Genomic DNA, 26334 nt, shown 5'->3' with positions numbered 1-26334 from the left:
TATAAAAATTCTTCGCTAGCATCAATAGTTACCGAGTAATTTGCGAAAAACTGTTTTTTCGTTTTTCCTCAATAACTCGTTAAATATTAATGCTAGCGAGAAAGTTTTATACAGAAATTGTAGATCTCGTCGTCCTCTACAAAAAAGGTCCTATGCAATTTTCCCACATCTCCAAGGGTTTAGGAGTTATTGGCCAAAAACGAAAATTTGGAAGAAATTGAAGGGGTACCCCTTGGAAAAATCTCGGAAAAATCGAAAATTTTTTTTTGTTGTTTATTATTAGCAATGTTCTTCCAACGTCTGATTTCTTTTTAAAAAATGCGTTTCTAAAGTGCATAAACTTTTGGGATTGACTATATAGCCAATAAATCCTTAAAGCTCTAATAAACTTTTGGTATGAAGAGCGAGCAAGATCAAGGCAAAATAAACTTTCGGTACTCTTTCAGCGGTCATCATCCTCGGTTTCATTTACGCGCAGAGATCAAAGACAGGACGAAAGTTCGCTCGGCTTAACAAATCGATGCTTCCTGGGCAGCGATAATGGATGGTTAATTAAACGAGAACGCGGCGTAGTCATTTTGATAATTAAGCTCCCTGTCCGTGAAACTTGAAAATTGACGAGTCCATTTTTGGAATTACTTTTAACCGACCGATTAAACTTATCAGCATAGTTTAAAGCAAGCACCGTCGAGCTCATACTAATTTTCTATTAACATTTTCACGAATCTACTTGTTGGAATCAATGGAAAAATCAATCGATGAAATATTTTGTTCATTTTTTTATATGTAAATAATTTCAAACTTATCGACTCATCGTATACTTTAATTAACCCTTTCGTTACGGGCGGGTTCTCCGCCGAGCGGTACTTCCGCTGAGCGACTATAATCACCCGTAGTAGCGAAAGGGATTTGTGACAGAGAAATTGGAGAATCAGACAATATTCGGTAGCAAGAACTAGTCTGTAACCAGTTGCGCGAAATTTCCTGAATCCTCGCCGACTGTTGCCACCACGTAACGTTGCCGTTTCCGGCGAAAACACCGCAAGGAATATCCGCTCGCTCAACAGACGGGCGGCTCGATGCGCAAACGAATTTTTGCACGGCTCCGTGACGCGATTCCATGAAAAAGTAACGCGGCACCTTCTCGTTCTTTGATATGAAAAGCGGCAGGGGCCAATATCTTCCGGCATCGCGATCGCCCCGCATTCCCGCTTTACCGATTTTCCAGCCAAGGCTAGAGATAAGAAGGGAGTGCAACGAACCATGAAAATACCGCGGAGAGCGGGCATAAATTCGCGAAAATATTTTCGCGGCGAGAACCGAGCTGCACCTGTTCCCAGTCGGTTTCGGGTACGGCCGTTCCACGACGCAGGACGATCGCTTCCGTTGCGATGGGCACCGCTTGTAACCCGCCGATCGGTCGTAAAGCGACGGAAGGACGGTTTTGAAATTCCCGGGACGAGGTTTCCCGTAGCGAATCGACCCCTATAAATAGGGAAACGAACGCGCGGCTCTATAACACTTGCGGATAATTTTTCTTTTCCAAAGAACGATGAAATTCCTGCCAGCTCCGGTGGGATGTTTGAATATTAACCAACCGTGTGTCCGTTACGATGCTCCTGTGGATATTGGAAAACATTCGTAAAAAGACGAATCTGGTGTTGGCCAAGTATTTGACCTAATGACAGTACTCTTAATAAAACTGACTTTTATATTAAAGAAAGTAGTAGTAGAAGTGAAGGTAGTCGTTGAACCGTAAGTGAAATTGGTACTTCTAGTCAGACTGAGTTACTTCGGATCATAACTTTTGTATGCATAATGAAATCAACCAAGAAACTTGACGAACAAGTTCATTATTACGATTAAAACCGGTCTAAGTAGAACAAGCCGCTATCTAGTCAGACACGGGCGTCAACAAACTAGATCGCGTGGAAGCAGAACTGATCCGGTGATGTAACAATCACGTAATACATGGTTAAACCTGTCGTAAGGTAAAATAGGGATGAGATAATCTAAGTAGGTGATAAGGATGAGAGATTAGAAACTCTGTAGGCTAAACGAACTTAAAAGCTTTACACGGGTCGATGTAAATGGTAATTAACGCGAAGGTAGAAGCAGAGGCGCGCCAGCGAGAACTAGTATCCATGAAAAAATCGGGTAATTGGATCAGTACACTGCGACCGCGCTTAGTAAATACACAAAGAGCGAAAGGAACAGAGGTTGCAGTTGAGTGAGTAGCGACACGTTAATTAGACATGCTGAAATAATGTTCTCGACTAAACAAAAATAACGTAATCAGCCTGTGAAATTATGTGACGAGCAGAGTCCGAGTTTTATGTCAAAAGGAAATCTCTGGTAAAAAATAGAAATTTAACAAACGCAAAGGTGGGCCAGCAGGGGTATGTTTCATTAATTATGGAGCAAGAAGAAGCTCTCAAAGTCGCCATTAGCCGAACGAGAGTCGAAACATGGTCACGATGGGTATGATTAATGCTAGTTGCTTCCCTTTCTTTCGTTCTCTTTATGGACGGAGCTGGATTTTCAAAGGAGGCACACTTCGCGCGAGAACAGACTCTTTTCTCTCCCCCGGGTCCGTGGCACTCATTATTTTCCCTCGGTTCGAGCATCGCGCCGAAGAGAGCGAGAACGCAAGGGTCCCCGAACAAAGAAAATCGGGCGTCGTGCGATCACGGACGCGATAAATTCGCGATACCGATACCTTCGTTGATATAAATCACCCGGGTTCGGTCAGCCTCGAATCGGGAACATCTCGGGCTCGGTGACTCGGTTTCGGCCTCGAATTTTTAATAACCGCGATAAATCTCGCGGGCAACTGTGCACCGTATTCGCGACGCGGCTCACGGATGAACGAGTAAAGAGAAAGGGGACGGTGAAACGAAATAGGGAGGTGGAGAAACGGAGGGATGGTCAGGATGAAGAATGTACTCCCGGAGCCTACTGCGAACGAGACCGTCCTGTAAATTTATCTTCTTTCCTAGGCGATGCGACTGCGGGGTGCGGTGGGCAGCAGAATCTCTGCAAACAAGTAACCCGCGAGCGGGACTAATTGAAACGGGAGTATTCAAACCGAGGGTCGAGGATGAGACTCGAGCGAAAGGTGAGTCCAAATGATGGCCATTGAGTGTCGTTGATTCGATCTGCTCTTATTGTCGGAGACCGGCCAAGTATAACCTCCGTGAATTATATGTATAGAATATGATACTTCACGGATTTTCGCATCTATTTTAAAGGCGTCCATTGAATTTGTATCGTCGAAGAGAGAAATCTTGGCGAAGAACGGATGATTCGTATTCCATTACTTTCTCCAGGTTTTATTTTCTAAGTAAGAAAATTGAGACAGTGCTTTACGTGTGTAATCAGTAGGATTTAGAAATTTCCTAAACTGTGACATTTAGCTAGCTACAGAATACTATTCTCACATTTGGTTAATTAGCATTAAAGCTGAAATTATACTGGCGATTTCTTACCTAAAATAAGAGAATCGTAATTTTTGGTGGTAAAGTAGCTCAAAGAATAAACGAGCCGCTACTTTATAACCCCGCTCTTAACTTAAACATAATTTATTCATATATAAGTGCAGGCAGATCCGGGTTGGTTATGGTTACAACTACGGTAAAACTATCTTCAGAATCTTCTCGTCTATAAATTATTCATTTACCAATAACATTCTTAATATACTCCTACTTCTTCATCCTCGATTCCGGGATAGAAAACTTGAGAACTATGGACTTTGAAAACACGAGAGTGTTTTAATTAGTTGCCCTAATTATACGGTAAGCCAGCAGCGGGTTACGCGGAAGATTTCACGAGCGAGCACGCGTCTGTGATAAATCACAATTAAAACGGTAGAAAGGGAAAGATTAGGAGAACGAAAGAAAGCCGCACGGCCACCGTTTCCACCGTCGAAAGTAGAAAGGAAAAAAAGGGAACGAGTGGAGTGGTAATAGTTGGCGAAGAAAGCTGGAAAAGGATGTATATATATATATGTATAAAAATAGCCCGGGGGTCTTCGGCCCTCTTATTTACAGCACTAAAGCGCGGCTTATCGTAATTTTCCCGGTAATTGTTATTAAGTGCCGCAGCAAGCCTCTCGCCTACGACCCGATGTGATTGTAATTCACGTGAGGCGGTGCCCGTTTAGTGGGAACGGTAGCACAACAGCGAATTAATGTAAAATGCGAATTAACCTGCACACGCGTGCGGTCATTCGTCTGCCTTTCGCTCCCGTGAAAAATATCCTACGGTTTATGAACCGGAAGCCCCGGAGCGAACTTCCAAACAAGCCTCCGGCAAGCTTTATTCTTCAACCCCCTCGAACAGTTTTATCGCTGATTCATGACCGAGCCAGAGATTAAAAAACATTTCGCCGATGAGTAATGCGTTGTTGGGTTAGCTAATAAGAAATTACACGATGCTTTAGCATTGCACGCTCGTGATAAACTGGCATGACGCGTACTCTCTTCTCGGTGTTTTTGATTAAGCAAGTCAAATTCGAAATTAGCTGAACGCTACGAGAGATGAAGGAATCACTGTTGCCGTCCCGGCTAAGCCTGATACCAATGTCTCGAGATCTTATTGTTTTTTTTTCTCGGTTAACTTTGTTCGCCTGTTTCGCTAATTAACCGAAGTTTAATCTGGAGAACTCTTTTAACGCTCGTTAGCAGGCGACTTCGCGCCTCGAGAAAATGTTCTGTACTTTCGTTTTCCAATTGGATCGCGGGGTAAACATTATCTTTACACGTAATACTGCTGACTATAGTAATTTCCTGTACGCTGCGATCCACTCCTTGAAGTTTTCAGCTTCCTGCGTCAAACGTCGCAATCTCATAGGTAAAGGCGGAACCTCGGGGAAAGAGGACGAGTAAATAAATAGCTGATTGCAGTGGAACGCGAATGGGGGATGGGAACGACGAGAGTGAAAGGAGGCGCGCATACACGATCGATCAAAAGTTTGGATACACGTGGCGCAATGTACTGTTAAATCTGCGGTTATTTTATTTTTTTTAACTCCGTATAAACCGATTTCACGACGAGATGCGCGCGTCGAGCAATCGATTTCATTCAGACTTGCTGACCCAGAATTCATCCTTGACGGAATGATTTCCGAGATCACTCCCATTACCAGCAAGTAATAAAGTGAAAGGGGAAACCTTGGAAAAAGCATGATAACATCTGGTGATCTTTATCCTATTGAATTATACTGGCTACAAATTGGATGGAGGTATCAGGAAACGTGCTTGAAAATTGAAACTACGTTTCCTAGAATTAGTACCACAGAGTTTCCTAGGAAACCAGATAACCTGGACGAAAGTAGGAAAGGAAACCTAGTGATTTCCTTTGAAGCGAAAGCTAGAGACGAGAGTATACATTTGACAAATTATTCCAGGAATAAACAGCATCGAATCTTGATTTCAAGAGATTCCTCTTAGCGAATCGTGTTCGTTGCGTCGGTTAATTAATTCATTGCATTGAAATCAACTATGTAGATTCACTGATTGGTCAGAATTCAGTTAACACATAATTTAATTAATCAAATTCAAAATTGTTTCATTAATTTTTAATGAGTCAACAAACTCGTTAAACAAATTCGCTAATCCACTCGGGTTTACATTGTCGAGTTCCGTCATAAATCTCGTGCCAACTTCGAGTTCCGACTTTTCTTCTCATTAACGTGCCTACCGAAACTTTTGAGCGCAGCTCGTAAACGACCAAGTGGATAAGCTCGCGAGGCCAAAAGGAGACGGAGACAGATAACAAGGGTGAACGAGGGACAGAGAGAGAGAATCAGAGTAACGCTTTATGAAGCATTCGCGAACGTGCTCGGCGTGCGAAACCACGAGAGTTAACCGCTAATTGTACCTGGCGAAAGAGATATTACGGGGGGGAACACCGCGTGGAAAGTCAACTTTCCCCGATTTTCCAGCGTTCCACGCGAGTAACATCTTTCCCCGGACCTCGTCTTGCCGTATCGATTTTCGAACGTTGCCGCGCGCGATCGAGCGTCAGCTTTTAATTAGCGATTCGCGTGCACAAGGACGTTCGTCGATCGGGACACGATTCTTAGATTGGTTCGAGCACGCTAAACGTCCTGGTTGAATAAAGAAACACGTACTCTAATTGGTAACTCGTCAACTGACTATGAAGTTGTTTGAGTAGAAACATCGACTAAAGATCCACTCGTATCAAACTCGTTGACTTAATTGATAAATGACTTTTAATCGAGCGTTTAACGAGCTGATCTAGATAAGAGTAAACTGTTTGAATTCGCTAAACAATTAACCATTTCTTCGAGATTCTTCAAAGTAGACTATTAAAAGCGTTCGGTCTCGGTTCGAATTACCAAAATGAGAAGGTACCACTATCCCATCTATCAATGGATTACGTCGGACGAAGGAAGGAAGACAGCGTGCATGCAAGCAATTACGCCGGAAATCGAAGCAAAAGAAGGAGAGGCCGAAAATAAAACGTTCCTGACCGAACGCTGACCAAACTCTATCGATTTCGGGATAGCCTCGTCTCTTTCGTTCGTTACGTCGTTAGCGTAACGGCAACGTGGTTTGACGTATCCAAACGGATTCGATATCGATTACAATACTGAAAGTCCAGGATATTGCCAAACGAGATTTTGTGGCTAGGTTCGATTTGCCCTCGGCTCACAGTTCTGTCTTCACCATTTGATTAACTAGAGTCATTTCTCAACAGTTCAACAATCTGATCTTAGAGTTAGTCGAGAATGATCAAAGACCATTACCAGATCAAAACGTTGGACAGTTTTCAATATTAAAATATAGTTAACTTCAAATCGACGATGATGATGCTACTAAAAGACGACAAACATTGGAATCGATCGATTTAATCGATCTCAAGAAATACAGAAGTAAACGTTGCTGGTATTTGTAAATTGTATCGAACAGTATAAAGGCGACGCACACACGTATACCTCGTTGGCCGTGTAATTTCGATTGCATTATGCGGAAAATGGATAGACGCATGGGGAATGTGCATAGCTTCTAACGAAGAAATGATTTGATCGGCTAGCCGCGGTTGATGAGGGACGACCTGCTTCGATCGCCCCTGTGCTTCTGATTGCGTATCAGCTGCGAATTACAAACACGTTCCCCGTTTGATAATTTTATTTACGCTCCGTAGATAGAGCGAAAGGGCTCGCTATTGATTGCTCGACTAATTGCAAACGTCCTGCGTCGCTCGATGGACTCGGGGTTTATGCGTTTCGATAAAAATCGAGGGAAGAGTCGACAAAAATCTATGTGCAGCTCGTACATTGAAAGTTTTAATGAGGAGAGGGATAAAGGAGACGGAGAGCACGTTTGTCCACGGTAGCGGGTGTAACGCCAATAAACTTTCATTATAAATCTCCGTAGCTCGCGGCGGCTCGAGAGAATCAACGAATTAACGTGAAAATATTGCCCGCGCCGGAGTCCGAGCAGCTTTCGGTGCCACCTAGTTGGCTGAAATCAACGCCGTGATATATCACTCGGTTATCTGTGATCGCTCGCAGACGTTAAAAGGGATTTCATATAAATTTTTTTGCCAGCCCCTCTCTCTCTCTCTCTCGGTCTCTCTCGGCAGGAACATCTCGAGTTTGTCACATTCTTCAAACAGTTATTATCCTTGTCACGAACGAATACGCGAATTTTGATTAAAAATCCAATATCAGAAATAAACTTGGCATTTGTCAAATCAACGTAGACAACATTTAGATTTTTCAAATCTCATTACAGTTCTAAATTGGGAATTTAATTCTGATTTAGAACTGAACAACCGTGAAACGAATGAGAGAACTTTTAAAAAGTTAATTTCTGACGATGAACAAAGGACACCTTTAAATAAAAAGGAATCGGTTTTTCACGTTTAACAAAGCATCTCTGAGCGGGTATGTCGCTTCTTTGAATTGGCGATTACGTCGGTAAACCCCTGACGTTCGGCCCGAAGAGCGATGCGTCGATTCCAGGTCGCAACGCGGAACGGAAACGCGTAACCGATGGCAGAAGCCACCGGAACCATGTCAACCAATGCTCGGTACAGAGCGAAATACGGGTTTACAAAGCGGCCGTTTGACCGAGCTTCGCACACGGCTACGCATGGCCGGACGAAAAGCGGATAGCAGGTTCTGCTGCGTTCGGGCCGCGTCGCTTAAGCGTCCCGGCGAGGCCGGCCGGGTAGCCCGACGCCCTCGCGTTTCCGTCGCGTCTCTTGTAAACCGGACAGCGTTCCGAGGACGACAAAGCTGCCGCCCAGCGTTTCGTTTCGTTTGGCCATTGCGAAGGTATAGTATAAGTTCCGCTCGTGCACACTATATTCCTTTTGTCGCTGTCGAGTGGGCGGCATTGTTTTACGAAGGCACAAGAAACACAGAGCGAGTTGTTGAAATGTAATTTGGAAAATAGTGGAGATCGTTCGCGGTTGATTATCGTTAAAACGAGATCTGCCTCGTAACGATCGGCTTCGTTGTTCGGAAGACCGTGGAGTTTTAATGAATTCATTTTATCTACAACGTGGTGGCAGTAAACTAACTTCTACGTCTACGTCTACGTCTACGTCTACGTCTACGTATTTCAACTAGGAAATTCAGTAATCCGTGTATTCGTAGTTGCTGCGAGCGAAGATGAATTCTAGTGCGCTCCGCCCGGCTCTTACAATTAGCGTGTTTATCAATCGGACTGAAAAGCAGCTTAATTCGAGCGTTTGATATTATACACGTCGCGAGATTTGATAACGTACCATTGAACCGTTTAAGAATGCATCGTTGGAACGAGCACGGAACGCAAACGTCGCTTGACAGGATTATACAGCTTGTTTCCTATTTCCGTGCCGCGTTCGCCCATTGCACTACGAGATGTCCCCGTGTACCCGCCGCCACGGTATCGATAATCGAAGTCCATTAACGATCATACACCGTTATCCACAGGAATGGTTGCGAATAGCGCGCAGCTTAGGCGGAGGCCGAGGGGAATCGAGCGAACGTTCCTTAATTGATCTTATTGCGTCCGAGCATCTTTCGCGCGAAGGGTAATTGCATCTCGATTAGCATGAAAAAGTAACAGCTGCTGGAAATTTTTACGCGAAATTAAAAGCTTCTCTCTAAAAATTACCTTTATCTCGACTATTGAATGCAGCCAGGCATTCTCACGGCGTTTCCTAAGAGGACTATTAAAAGCATTTCATCAAGCGTAACGCGCACGCAAAGTAAATCCGTATCTACTTAAATATAAAAATGTCCTTTCTCTTTCTCTAATGGCAGCACATTTAACGATCACTCGAGATCCATAGTCTCATAGTTTAGTTCATTAAAGACTCGGGTGCCTCCGTGTGCCACTTTGCTCAAACGATTAATCAAAAGGTACCCCTCCCCCCCTACCCCCGTCAACGATCAAAGGAACAAAGAAGCCGGTGTCCGAAATGCAGATGGCAAGCGACAACAGTTTGGCATAAATTAACTGATTTTCACAATAGGCCATTATATACCCGAGGCCGCTTAACCTCGCGTGTGTAGCACCCATCGAGTTCATTGTTTGCGGTCGGCAACACTACGGCTTGCCACGCTCGAAACGAACAGAAAGGGAGAAGCGCGCCCGGGGTTGAAAAGGGAGAGCCATCGTATTATGCGTCATTGTCTACCACGCATTGTGCCCGATCGGTAGCAAGTAATAATGTGGATCTGTCTTTCGCGTGTAAGCTGATAAATGCGACCGCGCGATGCTGCATTAAATACGACCTGGTATACACGCGAAAGCTCCCCGGTTAAGATCAATTTATTTTATAATAACGGGGCAAGGGACGAATAAAGGAACGACGTATTGAATGATTAACAGTAAATTCATCGCTGGTTTAGAATGCAATCACGATCGGACAATAGCTCGCAAATATAACTTATCTGGAAAAATTGTGCAACCGTCTTACGTTCAGTCTCTCACGCGGAGACTGATTTTGAGAATTTACATGCAAATTCTGATCCTCGCCGACCTACTTCCGCGAAATATTCTTCCTCCGAAGCTCTTGCGCAAAATAATACATATTAAACAAACTCTACTAGCAAATATAATTTATTCCTGTTCCATTATAATAATTCCTGTTGAAAGCATGTTTATTAAATGTAACGCGTTACCGGAACTTCATTTCGTTTCCTATTCGCCTGCACTTCGTTTCAAAGTTGCTCTGGTAATTCCCTAGGAAGTTTATTGCTCTTCTTAATTCTTTCTAATTCGCCGTGCCATTTCCACGAGCCCATTTAACGATGGAAAAGTCTCTTTGACGGGACGTCAGCCGGCTGGCTCTCGCACACGTGCGGGTGTTTAATCTCGTGAATATTTACAAAGGTGCTCGAACTTTATAGTACTATGAGCTTCTGAGATTGCCACGTGAACAGGACAACCTGTTTGTCCGAAACGTATTAATATCGTACAGCGGCCCAACATAAATATTAATAAGCTGTTACTATGATGAGGCCGGCGCGGTGCGCGCCGCGGCGAGCGAACGAGCAGCCGGCGACGCGACACGTTAATTTCGATATTATAATATTGAGTGTGTATGCTCCTATGTTTCCGCCTGGGAAATATCGCTTTGCTCAGAATGTTGTTTGTTAAAAGTGCTTAGCACTCACCTTCTGGGGAGCCGGTATATGAGATTCGAGTGGTCTTCGTTTTTCCTTTCGCCAGAAGTCGACCGACAAAAAGTGAGATAATATATTGAACAAAAAATCACACACCGAGAGTGTAAATCGAATAACTCTTAAAGAACTTAACGTTATCTTTAAACGGGCGGAGAGTTTCTTTTCTTATTCGGTTTCGCCGCCGACGCCGTTCAAAAATTTGATAAGTTTAATTAATGCGATCCTGGCTTTTTTGTCGTTGAACGTCGCCCGGTTAAGATTCTTCTATTAATTCCACGGCATGCGCAAACACACTTTTTCCTCGCAAGAGGAACACGAACTACTATGTTGTGTTTGACAAAGTTGGCGCCTTAATTTATGATAATCTCGAAGATCCTACTTGAATTGCATTACGTGAGGTTAAGCACCGCTCGTTATCGGTTTTATTCATGCACCGAATAACAAACTTCACGGTTATAAGTTGAACAGATCGTTCAACCCGAGGAAATTAATGCGAGTTCTAAGTTATTCAATTACGCATAGCAAATTGCCTCACCCCACCCCGGTACTCGTTGATAGAAAACCATTAACCGCTATCATTAATCTGGTAGAAATGCATCGTTCATCATGAAAATGAGCTCCTTCTTTCGCTGCGTATCGCCCTGGAAACGATCTCCCAGATCTTTAAAATCCAACTGAATATAAAAAAGTATTCATCTTAATTACTTCATCCTTCGTGATTCAATGATCAATAAAAATAGAGTGCCAACAACGTGTTCATTTTGTAATGAGCAAGGTGTGGCTTTGATTGTTTTTCCACGAGCCAAGGCATCCCTGAGTAAAATGTCAATAGTTATTCGATCACGAAGGGTCGAGCTCTCACCTCCCGACGTGCATGAATTGCAAAACATTGTCACGCGACCTGCTGTCCTGTCCTGTCCCGTGGGCTTTCCGCGCCCGGTGCGAAACAATGTTACGCCGATATTCGATATGGACTGGTTTGTTTGCGCTTGTTCGACCACCACTCGTGCCACACACACGGCCTGGCCATAAACCGTAGGCGTCTCTCTGTCAAAATGCGTATTGTACGTTGCGTGCCCGAAGACGTGTAAACGTCGCTGCAAATGATTGTAGATCGGAGATAATGATAGGAACTAGAATTGGATCTAGGCAATTTAAACAAAAATAAGTTTCACCTTAATCATATTAAATATAATTTCAAACTGGAGAAACAGATATATTGCATGTTCCTATATTTAAGACCAAGCTTATCCTTGTTCCTATGTTCGCATGATAATTCCTTGGAGGCATAAAAAGGCGACTCGCGTAGAGTAATCTGACTAGAATTTGCATGGCATGCAGTCGTACGCATGAAAATCGCGTAGTTTCCTCGTCGTTTGGCCGTGTTTTAGTGCGTCCTCCGCCATTCCTGGTGACTGCGCCTTGCTCGAGATTTGTCACGCCGGTACACGGATTTATAGACGCGCGTGCGAACTGCATTCGTGGGGACCGTTCATTGTTATTCATTGGCGAACGTAAATAACAACCAGATGCATATAAGCCGTTAAACAAAGCGAGGAGAGGGAAATATTACGGTCACTAAAATAATCATGCGAATCATCGCTGCACCTTTACTGTTAATCGGTCTCCTTTTACTTCTTGTCCAACTAACCGAACTGCTTAAGCTGCTAAACTTGTGAAAACTAGCTTGCTAACTTTTAATTCGTTTTACCACAGTGTATTGTGTCAGAGGACACTCGGAGACCCAACTGTCATCAATTTCTCGTCCGGGGGAAGGGTAATTAAATTTCGCCGAGTGGCGTCTCGCGAATTTGTACACCAGCTCGGTTTCGACCCCGGATCTCTCCTTCTTTCTCTCTCCCTCCGCCAACCGTCTAAGAGAGACTATTTCTCGTGTTCGCAATGGGCCAAGCATTCGACGACGTGCAATCGTATTTCACCCCGATGTCCGGCACTTCCGGACCAACGGACCTCGGTAGAACCGGGCGCAACTTTTTGCCCGAGCATCACGTACGCGGCTACGACGGCGACCAAAATGGCGACGGAGACGACAGGAGTAAAAGCGGACGGCGATTTTATATATCGGAGGGTGACGTCTGCATAATCGTCGCCCTCTTTCCCAATGCCACGTTCGACGCGTCATAAACACGTCCAGTCGGAATTGGACGGCGAACGCTTGTGCAAGGATTTTCTCAGTAAAACTGAGAAATGTATTATTCTTTTGACGATGTTACAAGAATCTACACGATCAATAATGAAGAAACATAAGATTATTATAATCCCGTCGTGTAATTTGTAATATGCATGCAACGAACATCACGTTGTATACACTTATGGCATGCCAGGTAACAACCCCTGTGATTTAGGCCATGCCGAAAATCCTCGAACGATGCACAGAATGTAAAACTAACGCAAATCCGACACTGTTTCAAACTGTCTATCACGCATGAAAAACCAGGGGAACAGGCGTACAATGAAAAACTCGGATCCGGCACGCACAAAAGGGATTCTACCAATCGTAGAGACCCTCGAATTTACTATTTTATTTCCCACTTGCCTGTTCAACCATATGTAAATTTTATTTTTGTCTCCCACTGAAAATAATTTTTACAATCATATTTTCAACAACAAATCCTTTATATTCACGTTTCCCTTTAAAGTGAGTCACGTCTACCCTGGCGACAATTCCCGCTATTTGACACCACGGATCCTGTGTAGACTTGAAGCCAGAAAATTTGATATCGCTCGAGGGCGTCGGAGAAGACGCGGCAGTTTGAAAGACTGGCGCGGAAATTGCCAGCTGACCTAATCTCGCCGGAGCTTTTCCGAGCGGTCCATGGAAAATTCGAACGCTGCTGTTCTTGCCTTTGAGGGTGTTGCATTCTGTGCATGTCAAAATGAGGTACACTTTCGTTTACATCACGCTGCTACCTAAAAGCATCGCTATCAACGCCGGCGTTCATCTAAAAGAAGCAAGAATTTGCAAATACCTGATAAACATTAAATTAAATCATTAATTCATGGATTTGGTAATCCTCCTTGCTGCGAATCGTTCAAGCCGAAGAAGATAGAACAGTTCTGCTAATATCCATTCCTTAAGAAGAATCGTAGACTGCACAGTGAACGAACATCGAAACCGCTTTTGATACAAAGCTCTCCGAGTGCCTTTAGCCCGCATCCAAAGCGAATCGCGTTACGTTCACGGTCGAATTAACACGATAACTTCGGCAACATCAGGGATGGGAAGACTGCTGCGGAGCGAAATGCGTTTAGAGGGCGGGCTCAGTTTTCTCCCGAACAATCCTTGCTCGGATCCCCGGGAATATAATCGACTCTTTCGTCAATTAGCGGGAAGTTAGGAGGAAAAAGGATCAGCGAGTGGCTTGCAAGAACCGGGATACCTCGGAGACAGACAATTTGCTGCGGAGATTACGCGTCGCGGCGTCTTGGGGAAGTTTTCAACCGGATATCGGGTATTGGCTTCGTAGAGAGAGAGACCGTGGCGCGCGTGTGCGCCAGTGAACTCACCTCCTCTTTTGAGACACGCTTAGCCCGCGATCATAAAATTCTCGGATACCGGGGCGACTGTCACGTTTTAGGAACACGATAAGCCAGTCAAACATATCGAAAGCCTCGGCTACGTGATCCCTATTAAATTACGCCATTTTATGAAGACCTGTACGCTTCTTAAGATTATCTCTCGGCCGAGATCGTTCGCCGTCCGTGGCTACCCTCATGTTTTACGGTCGAGGTAAAAAGGTTTTGCATTCGAAATCGTGACTGGCAACCCGGACACAAAAACGTAAGAATAAAAGTGGGTACATTTCTTTTTACAGCAAAGTCTGTGAAACGTCCTTAACTTTGGATTATTTCATTGCGTTTCCTGAAACTTATTCGCTATAAATTTTATATTCTTAATTCGCACGAATTTAGTTAAATAATTAGAGCTGATTTAAGAATTGAACGAAACGAAATAATAAAATATGATTCTCGATGTAGACTAAATCTTCTACTCAAGAAAGTATTGGCCGAGTGATTCCCGTAATGATCGCAAGAGTTTCCCTTGAAAGAACTATAAACACACCCATCCTTGAAATCCAGATTATCCCCAAGCGAACAGGATGCTCCAACTCTATTACACCCACTTCGTTTTCCTTCGATAATCAAAGTATCTCGCTTTGCTGCATTCAGCGTTTGCCGGTGAGACCGCAGACTAGTTTCTCCCCTCGGTCCGTATGAGACTGTACCGATAAACCGGCTGCTGGTGGACGGTGAAGAGAAACGCGACTAGGAAGGGATGGGGACGAGGATGGTCAAGAAAGGAAACGCATTAAGGAACGTGGTGGAAAGGGGAGGCGAAGCGTGTGCGGAGGTGTACGGATGGTGCACGCCGAAGCCGTGGAGAAAGTGGAAGCCGCGGGAGAGGAAAAGCGAGGAAGAGACCAAGAGGTGAGTTCCTCTTCGAATGTTATTTGTATCCGTCCTCGTCTGGTTCGGTTCGCGTTTCTGTATCGCGTTCCTCTTTTTACCCCGTACTTATTCTCTGCCATCTCGGTCGCTAGCGATGGATTCAACGCATCTGGCGTCCACGTAATACACGTAAAGAATTCGCGGACAATTTTAATTCGCTCATCGAACGCGTTGATTTATTAATGACATCGTCGTTGTACAACGTATGACAGTAAATATACATAAAACAAGATTACATTTTGTGCACGCATCAAACAATTTTAACGACTGAATAAACAATTTTCATACTCGCTTCCAGCAATAAATTCGATAACGTATACATTCGACAACCTAATACGAATGGACAGGTCACTACGCGTGTATGAAACATTTGATCCATTGTACGAGTCATGATGCACGTAACAAGCGTGTCACGTTTTGGCATAATTTCAATTTGACCCGCGTACGCGATCCGGTCAAAGAGAGGGAATCAAGCCGGAGTCTTTAATCCGACGATTCTGTCACAACATTTGTCAGGACAGCCTTTAACCGGTTGCTCGGCGTTCGGTCTTCGCAAGCACTCAAAGCCGTCGAACGCCCTTAAATTCGAAGTGACTGTAACGTCTGTACGACTAAATCGCTCGAAAACTCGCGACACAGAGGGATCGAATGCCCATCACTACTCAACCCCGTTCCCTCTCGGTGTTTCCACCCTTTGCTTACCCCTCGGACGCGTCTCTGTCCTTCCGACGGTCCTCCTGCGCCTCAGTCCAGCGTTCAATCGAGTCTTCTCCCTTTCACCCACGCTCATCTCGCTCTCCTGCTCGCACCCGGCGTTCTCCATCCCCCTCGCGCCGCCTCACGCCTCTCGCGCCGGCTCCACCGCTCCCATCGCGTCGGAGGCTCTCAGCTCTCGCAGTCCGCCGGCGACTCTTCAATGGGAACGACGGTTGTGTGGTCAGCTACCGTTCTCACCGCGGTATCACGTTTCCGTCGACGGAAATAAGTGCTGAAGCGCGTGTGCTCCTCCGTCGTCGCACGGACCAACGAGCTCGTCGCGAACGAACTGTTGGAGTGCCACGCATTTTTCCAAAATCACTCCTCGGCGCTGTTCATCTCGTCGAGAAAATAGTTTCGTGATCGCAAGACGAGGAATTGAAAAAAAGAAGCCTGCGATTGCTCCGGATTATATTATACGGTATGCAGTTGCACCGTGTTTGTGGAAGGGGTAGTTTGATCGGTAGCAGCGTGGATTTCGGCATCGCGAGCGGAGAATCGACGATAGATAGACGGTGAAGGGAAAGACTGATTGATTGATGACCGTGTTTGGATATGGGCTCTGACGGTTCTGATGGTGAATGGGGGAGCGTAGATTATCCTCTCGTGCTTGCGCTAGGTCGCATAGAATCATTTTTACAGAAATGTTTTGCTTGGTAAAAGGTTCTCGTTCTCGCTACTTCCTCTCCGTAGGCACACTGATTTTGTGTTAGAATATCTCTCACGAAAAGCTTTTCCTTGTTTATTTTATCCAAATGTGTTAGAAGGTGAATAAACAAGGTTCAACCGAGAAAAGATGAAACGTATTTTGATTGCAATTAACGGAACAGTAATTAGAGAGCGCGGCGATTGAGATTGACTCGAGCATCGCGAGACGCGTTTTCGCGGGACGGTAGAAGACCGATGGTCCCTTGAAAATATCTTGGGGCAAGCGATGGGGACACGGCGAATACGGTAGTTCAATCTAAATTTAAAGTACGCAGAGTCACGTTTCAAAAACGTTTGAACCTCGTTTACCTCCGGGAGGAGCAAGTTTAATAAAGGCGCGCGGGAGCGGCCGGAGGGGAGTGACGAGGGTGGTAGTTGAACGCAGCGGGTCCAACTTTCTTGCTGGGGACTTTTAATCTCGTGATCCGTCGGCCCGTATCAATCTCGAGTGCCGAGGGACACGGAGCGAAAGAGAAGGAGGGAAAAAAGAAAGCGGCGTGTGTTGCGCCTCGCGCCGCGCCGCACTACGTCGCGACGCCTCGTTGTCCCCATATTACGTGAAAACGCGCAACCCTCCGTGCGACCAGGGGTGAGTTTCGTGCGTTAACCCTTTTCGCGAAAGGGGGCGGCGTATACGCAGTCTAATTAAATCGTCTCCGCCGCGCGCGGAAAATATCCCCTCTGTGCGTACTCCAGACCTCACGATTATGAAAAAAATTGCCGGAGGAACTTTGACTTTTTAATTTCTCGTTCAGCTCTGCCCCGCCTCTCTCCCCTCTGGCACATGTAAAAATCACCCCTGGTTCGGATGTGTACTTCAAATAACGGAACAGTTTTCAGGAAATTTTATTTTGTTCGCAACGTTTCTCCGAGAGCATCGCAAAAATCCGTTCGGTTATATTTTCTATTCAACGGTTTGAAAAAAAAAAAATGGAATTTTAAAGGACAATGGGCAATTTGATTAATGACTTTTTTATTTTATCTGAAAAAATTATTTAAAAGGAAAGCGGGGATTGGTTCCCCCATCGGTTTTCCTCCGTTTCCATCTCCGAGTACGTAGTAGTGACCAGTGTAATTTCGTTTCTGATTCAATCTAAAAAGAACGGCGTGCGCAAAGTGGAAGTGGCCAGGGATGGGTTACGAGGTTGATGAAGACCCATCTGCGAAGCGGAGTAGTAAGTGATTCATGGTGACTCGGTGTTTTTCGTCAAGGACACGAAAGTAAGTGTCAGAGAAACGGCATCGAGTAGCGGATGCTCCAATTGTAGCAATTCCTCACCTATTATCATCGTTCAGTCGAAGCGTTCCCTGCCCGCGGCGAAGGATAATCCGCTCGATCGTAATTCATAATACGTTATGATCGTCGGACTGACGCCAGACCGCGTCGCTTCTTAATATACTAACCAGCTGAACTTTTGACCTTCCGCAACGTTTTCGCTCGTATCAACGCCTCGATTGCTGGAATTGAGAAAAAATCGATTACCTGACGTCAGTCACGAAGAGCAGTGACACGTCGCAAATTTCCATTATTGTCATGGTCGATGATCGCCGCCAATACTGTTCCGTACCGAATTCGCATATCATCATCTTCCACTTACGTACTAACTTTCTCACCAACATGACAAGGGAACTTCGATCGATATATTTTGTTGCCGTATAGAAACGCGGACGTAAAACTCGTTACCGCCGAGTTTTCTCGCACAGAAATGACGACCTATGACAAATGAACCGTCGTGGATCCGATTTTATTTTCAGAACACAGACGGGTTACATTTCCCCGGTTGAAAATGAACCGAGCTACTTTTTATCCTTTTACTGCGTACAAGTACGAAATAGATTTATCCAAAGCGGTGATTAATCTTACAGAATTTATGAATAAGAAATGAATAAATGAATACGCGTATTGGTTTCTCTAACGAATGTCTGTATGGAATTTAAATTAAGCACCCAGTTTCCACGGAATGCGGATAAAAAAGCGGTCGAAAAAAATCCAAGGAAAATTCTCGTGACCCACACGGAATTCTTGTGAGAGGGAGACGAAAAAATAATGAGGGCGCGATCGGTTGTAAGATCCGAATGACTCCTGAAATCGCTGTCAAAGAAAAAATAACGACCGCGAAAAAATCCGTTCGCAGGATAAATATTCATGCGCGCGTTATTTGCACCCACGTATACAACGATCCGTCCTATGCACTCGATATCGGTGAACATCCGCGATCGTGACGTCACGAAATGAGAATTTGACGAATAGAAGGAACGATGATATCGTATTGGCCATCTCGGCATTCTTCGGTACGCCTTGATGAATCCAGAATGCGTTTCCTCCCGTTGTGTTTTTTGATAACGTATGCACGGTCATGCACTCGCCGGACATCGACCGGTGCATTCCTCCGACAGCTGAACTCTTCCTGTTGTGCTTTCTTCGAGTGCTATACCGACCCTCTGGGAACGTACGCTTCCCGCTGCTCGATCGTAAGATAGACAGTGCCAATTACCTTTTCTTTCCTGTCTAATCTACGTCTGTCAGGGTCTGGTACTCGAAATAACGCGTTACATACTTGACTTAAGCATACAAATAGAAGAAGAAATATCCGAATTCAAAATAATTCTATAAAAATAAAAAAAGATGTTTGCTAATTAGAATTATTGATGTTATTTATTTCCGGTAACATCTTTTTTAATACTAAATAAAGTGACATAACAGTTCTTCGTGTGACGTACCCCAAAATGTTGTCTCAATTTTTCGAACACGTGACTTATACCAACTGCATTCTCACGTACACCGATTACAACGAGTCAGCAGACACGAAACGTTCGACAACAATCCTCCACCCTCGAAACTGTAAACATTGTTTTGCGCAGTAACCGTGACTCGATAGTTTTTGTTTCCCATTTTCACAGTCCTCTGGGTAACCAGTACGTGTTCAGACGCTCGTTCCATTAAGAGTTCCCATTATCGCGTAGTGATACAACTTAGCGCGATCCAATTCATTCTAATTTTATTTCCGTATATCCTGTACGTGAGTACAAGGGGTCGAACAATGCTATTCCCGATTAATCGATCGCCGGATAACTCGTCCATGGCATCGTACGACGAATAATGTCGCGGGATATCTCGTCCGTGGTCGTGAGACGAGTAAAATGATCATTCATTCAGATAAATATGTGCAATAATAAAATAGCTGAATCCATTGAAGTCTACTAAACTTCTTAAACTCGATAAGTCAGTCAATAATGAGATATTAACAATATTGAGCCGCTGCGGAGTTTCCATTCGCTACGGAACGTCTTTTGAGAACAATCTATAACTCCTTCAAACTATGAATTTCCAAGCCTTTCATAAAAATCTTCAGAATTATCAACTTACGCTTATTATGACCAACCAGATATCGATGAGAGAATTGATAATATTGAATTTCTAGCTGGTATTGATGTAGCTGGCTATTGACTGCGTGTATAGGCTTTTCAAAAGTTGCCAGATTCTTTTTTCGGACGATAATCTGCCGGATGAATCGCGATGAACGATCAAAACGCGACGTGGACGGGGACGCGCGATTCGCGTGCTTTATCGATCGTTTTACGACTTCATTAAGCCGCCGTTACGGGTTACCGGAAGCTGTACAAAGTGAGCTTGAACGACGCGCCGCGCCACGATAAACCGTCCGCCCGATTTATGAATACCGGGAGTGCTTTAACGACCATTGTTAATCATTTATACCTAAGATGGTGCCGAACTCTCTGATATCTTACAAACATTACCGAATGAATTTCGAAAATTGAGGGATAAAGTCCTGCAATTCTAACGCGGTGAAATTATCTGTACGAAATCTTCGTATTTTCTGCGATTTAGTCGTAACGATGCATCGCGTTTGAAACACATGAATAAGATAGACCTCGTTGCTTTAAAAGTGCATTAGCCTAGTTTTAATACTGTGCCTCGAAACAATTGGTTTTCGAGAGAGATTAGGAATGCTTGATAGGAAGTTTAAGTTTCGAGTTTTCCCAAGGAGTGCATCTTTATTGTTAGTAGCTGGAATATTTAGTAACGTTGAGCTATCAATTGTTGGTTGAAATAGACATTGAGAATGTTAATTACATCTTCTGATATTCGTTCATCTACTTCTCTTTCGTAATTTAGGTATTGGTATAAGTTTTAGGATTCCTGCGATCGTGTAAATTACGATGCCGAAGGACTCAGGAAGCGCGCGCGCGCTAGTTTCAATTTGCGGTCGCTGGCAATTAACAATGTACATACACAGATACTCGTTTTCGCCGTGGCTGAAAATTCCGAGGAACGGCAGATACGCCGTGAATTAACGATTAAACCGATCGAACTACCCCCTCCACTGACTCCGCCCTGTTTCGGCTATTTTTCCCTGATTCTGGTTGCACCGTGTTCATGTCACCGATTCATCTTCCTCTGTATTTTTTCCACCGCGGAACGATTTCTCGCTGCAGAGAGAGCAGCGAGGTCCCCCGATCTATTTTTCATTGATGCAGATTCTGCATCCTATTATTATTATGTTGGTCGGCAAATAAATTTTGTACTTTATTTCTTGCTGCTCGATGTGTACAATATTAGGACTATTATATTTCCGAAATTAGATGTTCATTGGCAAACGTCCGCAATCTTAGAAAGTATCGATGCTCATTATCTTGTTCATTTATTTACACTGATTTACTGACAGCTTCTCATCATCGTTCGATTGACTCTTACGAATCACTGACTTCTTTCTCATGCAGGATCCAAGAGTAAACGATCATCCGAGGCAATCGGCAAATCTTCAGGCTGGAAAGAGTTTGCGAATCAGAAGATACTTGGCCATTTCGAAGCACAGACGGCCTTCGGTTGACAATTGGTGATTTGGGAAAGCGAAACGCGATGAGAACCATGGTTCAAGTCTCGCGAACGTTTGATCCGCGCGAAATCGCGATTAGGCGAGAGTAGACGATGCTCTCGCGTCGGTCAGCTCGGAACGGCTCCGTGAGTAAATCACGTTCGACTCGTATCGGAACGGGTTATCGCTCGTATATCGATTTTTCACACTGAAATGACGTCGATCGAAACGGCCGATCGTTATTAAAGCCGGCGATGGCTCATCCGGCTGCCATCCCGGGGAGGATTGATCTCAGTGCTCGCGCGTGCTAGTGACTTGCCAGTGTTTGAGTGGAATTACGATGGCGATCATGTCTCCGAGTCGTCGTCCTGCCTCTTTCCTACCTGCGCTTAAGGGTAAGTCTCTCCAATTTCAGATTTTTTTGTTATGTCAATTCGTCGAGTATTATAGACAAGTGCGACTCCGTTGAACGAGCACAGTCGTACATAAATTGAATCATCGCGATAAGAAACGATCAGTTTTAAACGATCCCAGTGCAGTGTATTAGTTCCGTAGAACGCATGTAGCGATAAGAACCTTAGAACGATAAATGTCGCAGAAACGCGAGGCGATCCGTCGCACCGAGTCGATTCGAAAAGAGTGCGAGTACATGCCGCGTCAGATATCGAGAGATCATAAGCCCCGGACACGTTCGAAGCATCACGCGACGCGTTCACGTTTACCGTGTGCGCCTACGGTAGAGCGACTCCTCTCTGTTTCGCCATATTTTGCTTTGACGCAGCTTTTAATCCGCTTATATCCGCGAGATCGAAGCCCGACCGGCTGCCGGACGGCTGGAAAATTTTCAATCAGCGATTCGCCCGTCCATTTGCCGGATAAGTTGTTTTTCCTTTGTTTTCGGATTCGATGTCCGCAATCCAGCCCATCCCCGACCCCTTGGCGCTCTCACGTCAAACGGAATAAGGCTGAAATCTCTCTGCGTTTGTCCGCTTTACCATTCCGTTGCAATTAAATGCGTTTGTCGCGGCCGGCATGCCACGACGGCGGCATCAGAAATATCCACCGCGCGAACCGCTCGCTTTTAATCGAACCGGAATTTGATTTACTTCCACCCCGGTGGAAATACCGAATGAAATACAACTACTTCGGAATTAGGTGCTGAAACCATTTGAAAATTGAGCTACGTAAAGCAGCGGAGGAAAGTAACGAGAACGGTAATCGGGCCGATTTCAAAGAAAGACTGCGAGAACATCCGTCGTCGATATTCACCCGGGAAGTGCTCGCATGCATCAAAGTCTCGGGAATTGTTTTACATTTTGCTCGTTCGCGGATCGCGCGGAAAGCCGTTCAGTCGGTTGTGAGCACGTAATCACACTTCGCAACCCGTGACAAACGCTATTGGTCTCGGAACTTTTCTCACACCACCCGCACAAAAATGCCCTCGAACTTCTTACCGTGTTCCTCTTCCGCTATCGTTTGTCGAACTTCGCCGAGTCAAGTCGAGCCTAGGAAAATACAGGTGGATTACAAAAAACTTCACGGTTTTCAATCACTTATCCATTCGTAAAAGAAAGAAGATGAGGCTGCTGCTTATCTTTCTTGCACGAACCGCTCCTCGACAAGATTTGATTAAATTTTCAAACATCCATTGCCAACTGAGATTCGAATTTAGAATAATACAGAAAGCAGACAGAAAAATAGAGAGCGTCGATAGGGCTCGCGTTAATATCTTGCGTTACACAGTCGAGGTAGAAGCAAAGTGGCTGTTTAACATTTTTCCTGTTTACGAAGTCGAAGTTCAACGTGCGCCCGGCGAATGATTCATAAATAGCCAACGGAGTTTTGTCGTTAAATCTGGGAACTAGGGACGGGAGTGAGAGCGCAGTTTGCCGGTGCGAATACGCTTTGGGGAAACAATTAGGAAATTACCGGACCGTTCGAGCCCCCTACGAATCTCGCGCCAAACACTCCTTCTACTAATTGAACAAATAGACGCCGGGTGCGAACAAGTTATGGAAAGCAGCTCCCTCCGCTTGAATAAATAATCGGCTTCTGTCAATATTTGTACGCGCCGCTCGCATTTATTTCGTCCCGACTTCGCGGCAATTGTTTTAAGTCGGAACTGAATGGCGACGCGTTGGGCTTTACTCGAAGGGTGGCTACAATGAAACGCGTTTTATCTTGACGGTCGGCCTCTCCAGCGATAAATTCGTTAAGAATAGGGAAAGCGCAGATCAAATCTTACGCAGAATAAAGCAATGGCGAAGATTTGGAAAATTAATTACATCGTACTGTTTACTATTGTCGTAAAAATTCAATTAGAGTAATTGCTGGGTCGGTAAGTTAAAGGATAGTTCAACAATGACGTTTGTGTCGCGGCTCGCAACGCATCGTATTTGCTGGCCACTCAAAAGTGCAGCACACTTTTGGTACGCGGCCAAAGAAGCGTCGCCACGCACGGAAGACGTTGCCCGATGCATTACCGCATAATTTATCCTCGCAGCGTTCGAAGATTTATGCGCGATGCATTACGAAATATTGTGCGCGCCGAGTTGTTTCGTTGAGAGTGCAACGAACCGTTCCGGAATTAATGCCGACGATATCCGTGTTTCGTGCACAACGGGAAAAAAGGGAAAAAAAAAGGTCAAAGGGATCCGGTCTTAACGAAGAGACCGCCTAATTATTTTTCTCGTTTTAACCGAACGTTTATAGCCAGCGAGGTCAGGTCAGGAAAAATTCCTAAGACTCCGGAATCTTTAATGACATTCTTCGGCATTCGAAATGGTTCGGTAGGGGAATTACCGAAGCGAAACGCCTGTCAGACTGATCCAGTCGAGGGAACTGCGGTGAACGCGATGGTAATTGCGAGAGATCGTAAACGGTACTGCAAGGGTTCCTTCGTGCATTCCTCGCGACCACAAGCGTTACCAACGGAATCTGAGCCCTCGCAAGGGATGGTTCCGTGAAATTTTCACGCGTATCATCCATACATGCGCTCGTTCTGTTCGCCAATTTTCAACGTAAATACATTGCCTTAACCTTCTCCGGCTGGGAGGAACACGTTAATTATCTAGATTACGAGATGGTTATCTGTCCAAATGATTTATTAACCGTCCGCCTTATACCGTCTGCTATGAATTATGTTATGTTGTGACAGGCGTAAATTATATTGGGTAACAGAGCTTCGTTGTAATTCTTGCTTTGTGAATTGTCGCAGTGGATGATCAAGCTCATTATTGAACAAAATGGTTGAGGGGTAAGAAACGCGTGACAAAATCAATTCTGGTAATTATTGTCTATTGGAGGAGGGAAAGGCGATGGTGACACCGAGACACGACTGACACAGTTTCGAGTGTTAACATCCGCGGTCGTCGAGCAAACAATATCGAAGCAACTGGAATTTCGAAGTTCCGTCGAGGCTATTGTTCGATGAAGCGCACGCTATATGAAATTAATTACGTAACTACTAACTAACGAATATAAGTTACGGTTTAACAAAGCGATCTTGACGAGCTCGTTAAAGCATCGCCGACGTCGTCGCGTCGCGTCGCGGCGCGCCGCGACGTTTGAAATTAACGACCGTCTCTGATTGCCTATAGCTCCTGCAGCTCATTGTTCAATTATTAACAATCCGTGGTATTGTTCGTGAAACGTTTAGCGGTGCGCGCGAGCATCGAGACTGCTCCTCGAGACTTCCTCTCTGTCTCTCTCTCTCTTCTCCCGGCCCCTTGAATTCTCCGAGTTCTTGTGTTACCCGCCCCGAGCCGAATTCAAAGTAAGACCTTCAACCGCGAATTGGAATCGATCATTCTTTCAACCTCGATTTAGCTCCGTTTCCTTCAGAGCTATGAAAGTACTCTAACAATGTGTCGCGTACCATGTTCGAGAAAGAATTCCTAGTATTCAAACACGTTCTTTTTTAAGAAAAAAAAAACGTTGAAAGCGTTTACTCAAATAATCTTAAGAAAAACGTAATCAAGAACTTGTTTTGAACACATGTAATCAAGGAGAAGTTTCGCTCACGTGTTCAGGCGATCCGTCCCGGAAGACGGAATCGAGTCGCGCTCATATTTACGCGATAACACGACGGATACTGCGCCTGACACTTGCAAGGCAAATTAATTCGCGACAGCTGTCTCGGTCGTCGGGGACCGATTAAGTGGCGGCTGGGTGGAGTCGAGCTGTCGTGTAACAAATTAGCTTCGGTCCGAGGACTGGCTCCGCTGCCACGGCCGTGGAAATCGCGATCGCGACCAGGTCGAAGGCTTCGAGCCGGTTGCAGTGACCAGATAACCGCTCTTTGGTTGATAACCGAATACTCATCGCTGCTTCATTATCGAGCACGACAATAGGCTCGGATCGCTGTGATTCCTGTTCCAAACGACTCCATCCCTCGATAAACCGGGCACAGATTTTTATAATTGCGTTATCACCCGTTATCTGGAATCGTTTGGCCACACTGATAACGCGTGCATAGGATGATGCAACTGGTCTACTAGTTATCAAGCTATCCCTTTTTGTCGGTTCAACAATTTTGGCAGAAACATATTCTTAGAGATACGTGATTCCCTATAAATATAAAATCTGCATTTTAATGAATAAATTATAATAAAATATTGCTATCACAAATAAATTTATATCATACATCGCTGATAAGAAACAACAATTACCTCACTTTTGTCAACCGTTATTCGATTATAAAGCTACCTGCAAAATTTTAAATCAGTTCATTGGTTTTTTGAAAAATTATAGTGACTTAAAACTTGTATATACTCTCATGGTAATCAGCAGTAACCCAAAGAAAACTTTCTGATATTTGGTCTGCACGCGCGAAGTTGGAAGAAACTGACTTGAGGAAATACAAACCTAAAAAGTCTGAAATTTTTGACGCTTTTTAGAATATATTTCGAT

At 44.6% G+C, this 26334-nt stretch overlaps 1 protein-coding gene across 3 annotated transcripts in view; it reads left to right on the top strand.

Annotated features, from left to right (window-relative positions):
* The window catches only part of LOC108628279 (protein artichoke), a 213467-nt gene that overhangs the window by 121092 nt on the left and 66041 nt on the right, over positions 1–26334 (top strand). The window contains exons 4-6 of one of the 3 annotated variants that reach the window (XM_018030099.2): positions 3000–3118; positions 14843–15100; positions 21329–21818. In XM_018030099.2, coding sequence (XP_017885588.1) covers positions 21764–21818 — 55 coding nt within the window. In that variant the 5' untranslated portion in view covers positions 3000–3118; positions 14843–15100; positions 21329–21763. Of the gene's footprint in view, positions 1–2999; positions 3119–14842; positions 15101–16029; positions 16299–17246; positions 17807–21328; positions 21819–26334 lie in introns of those variants that run through there. The other 2 variants (XM_018030098.2, XM_018030100.2) reach the window with 2 other exon arrangements.

The sequence above is a fragment of the Ceratina calcarata genome, unplaced genomic scaffold (assembly GCF_001652005.2).
Source record: "Ceratina calcarata isolate Rehan_Ccalc_2016 unplaced genomic scaffold, ASM165200v1 scaffold514.2, whole genome shotgun sequence".
NCBI lineage: Eukaryota > Metazoa > Arthropoda > Insecta > Hymenoptera > Apidae > Ceratina > Ceratina calcarata.
This window is presented reverse-complemented; position numbering and strand designations above follow the sequence as displayed.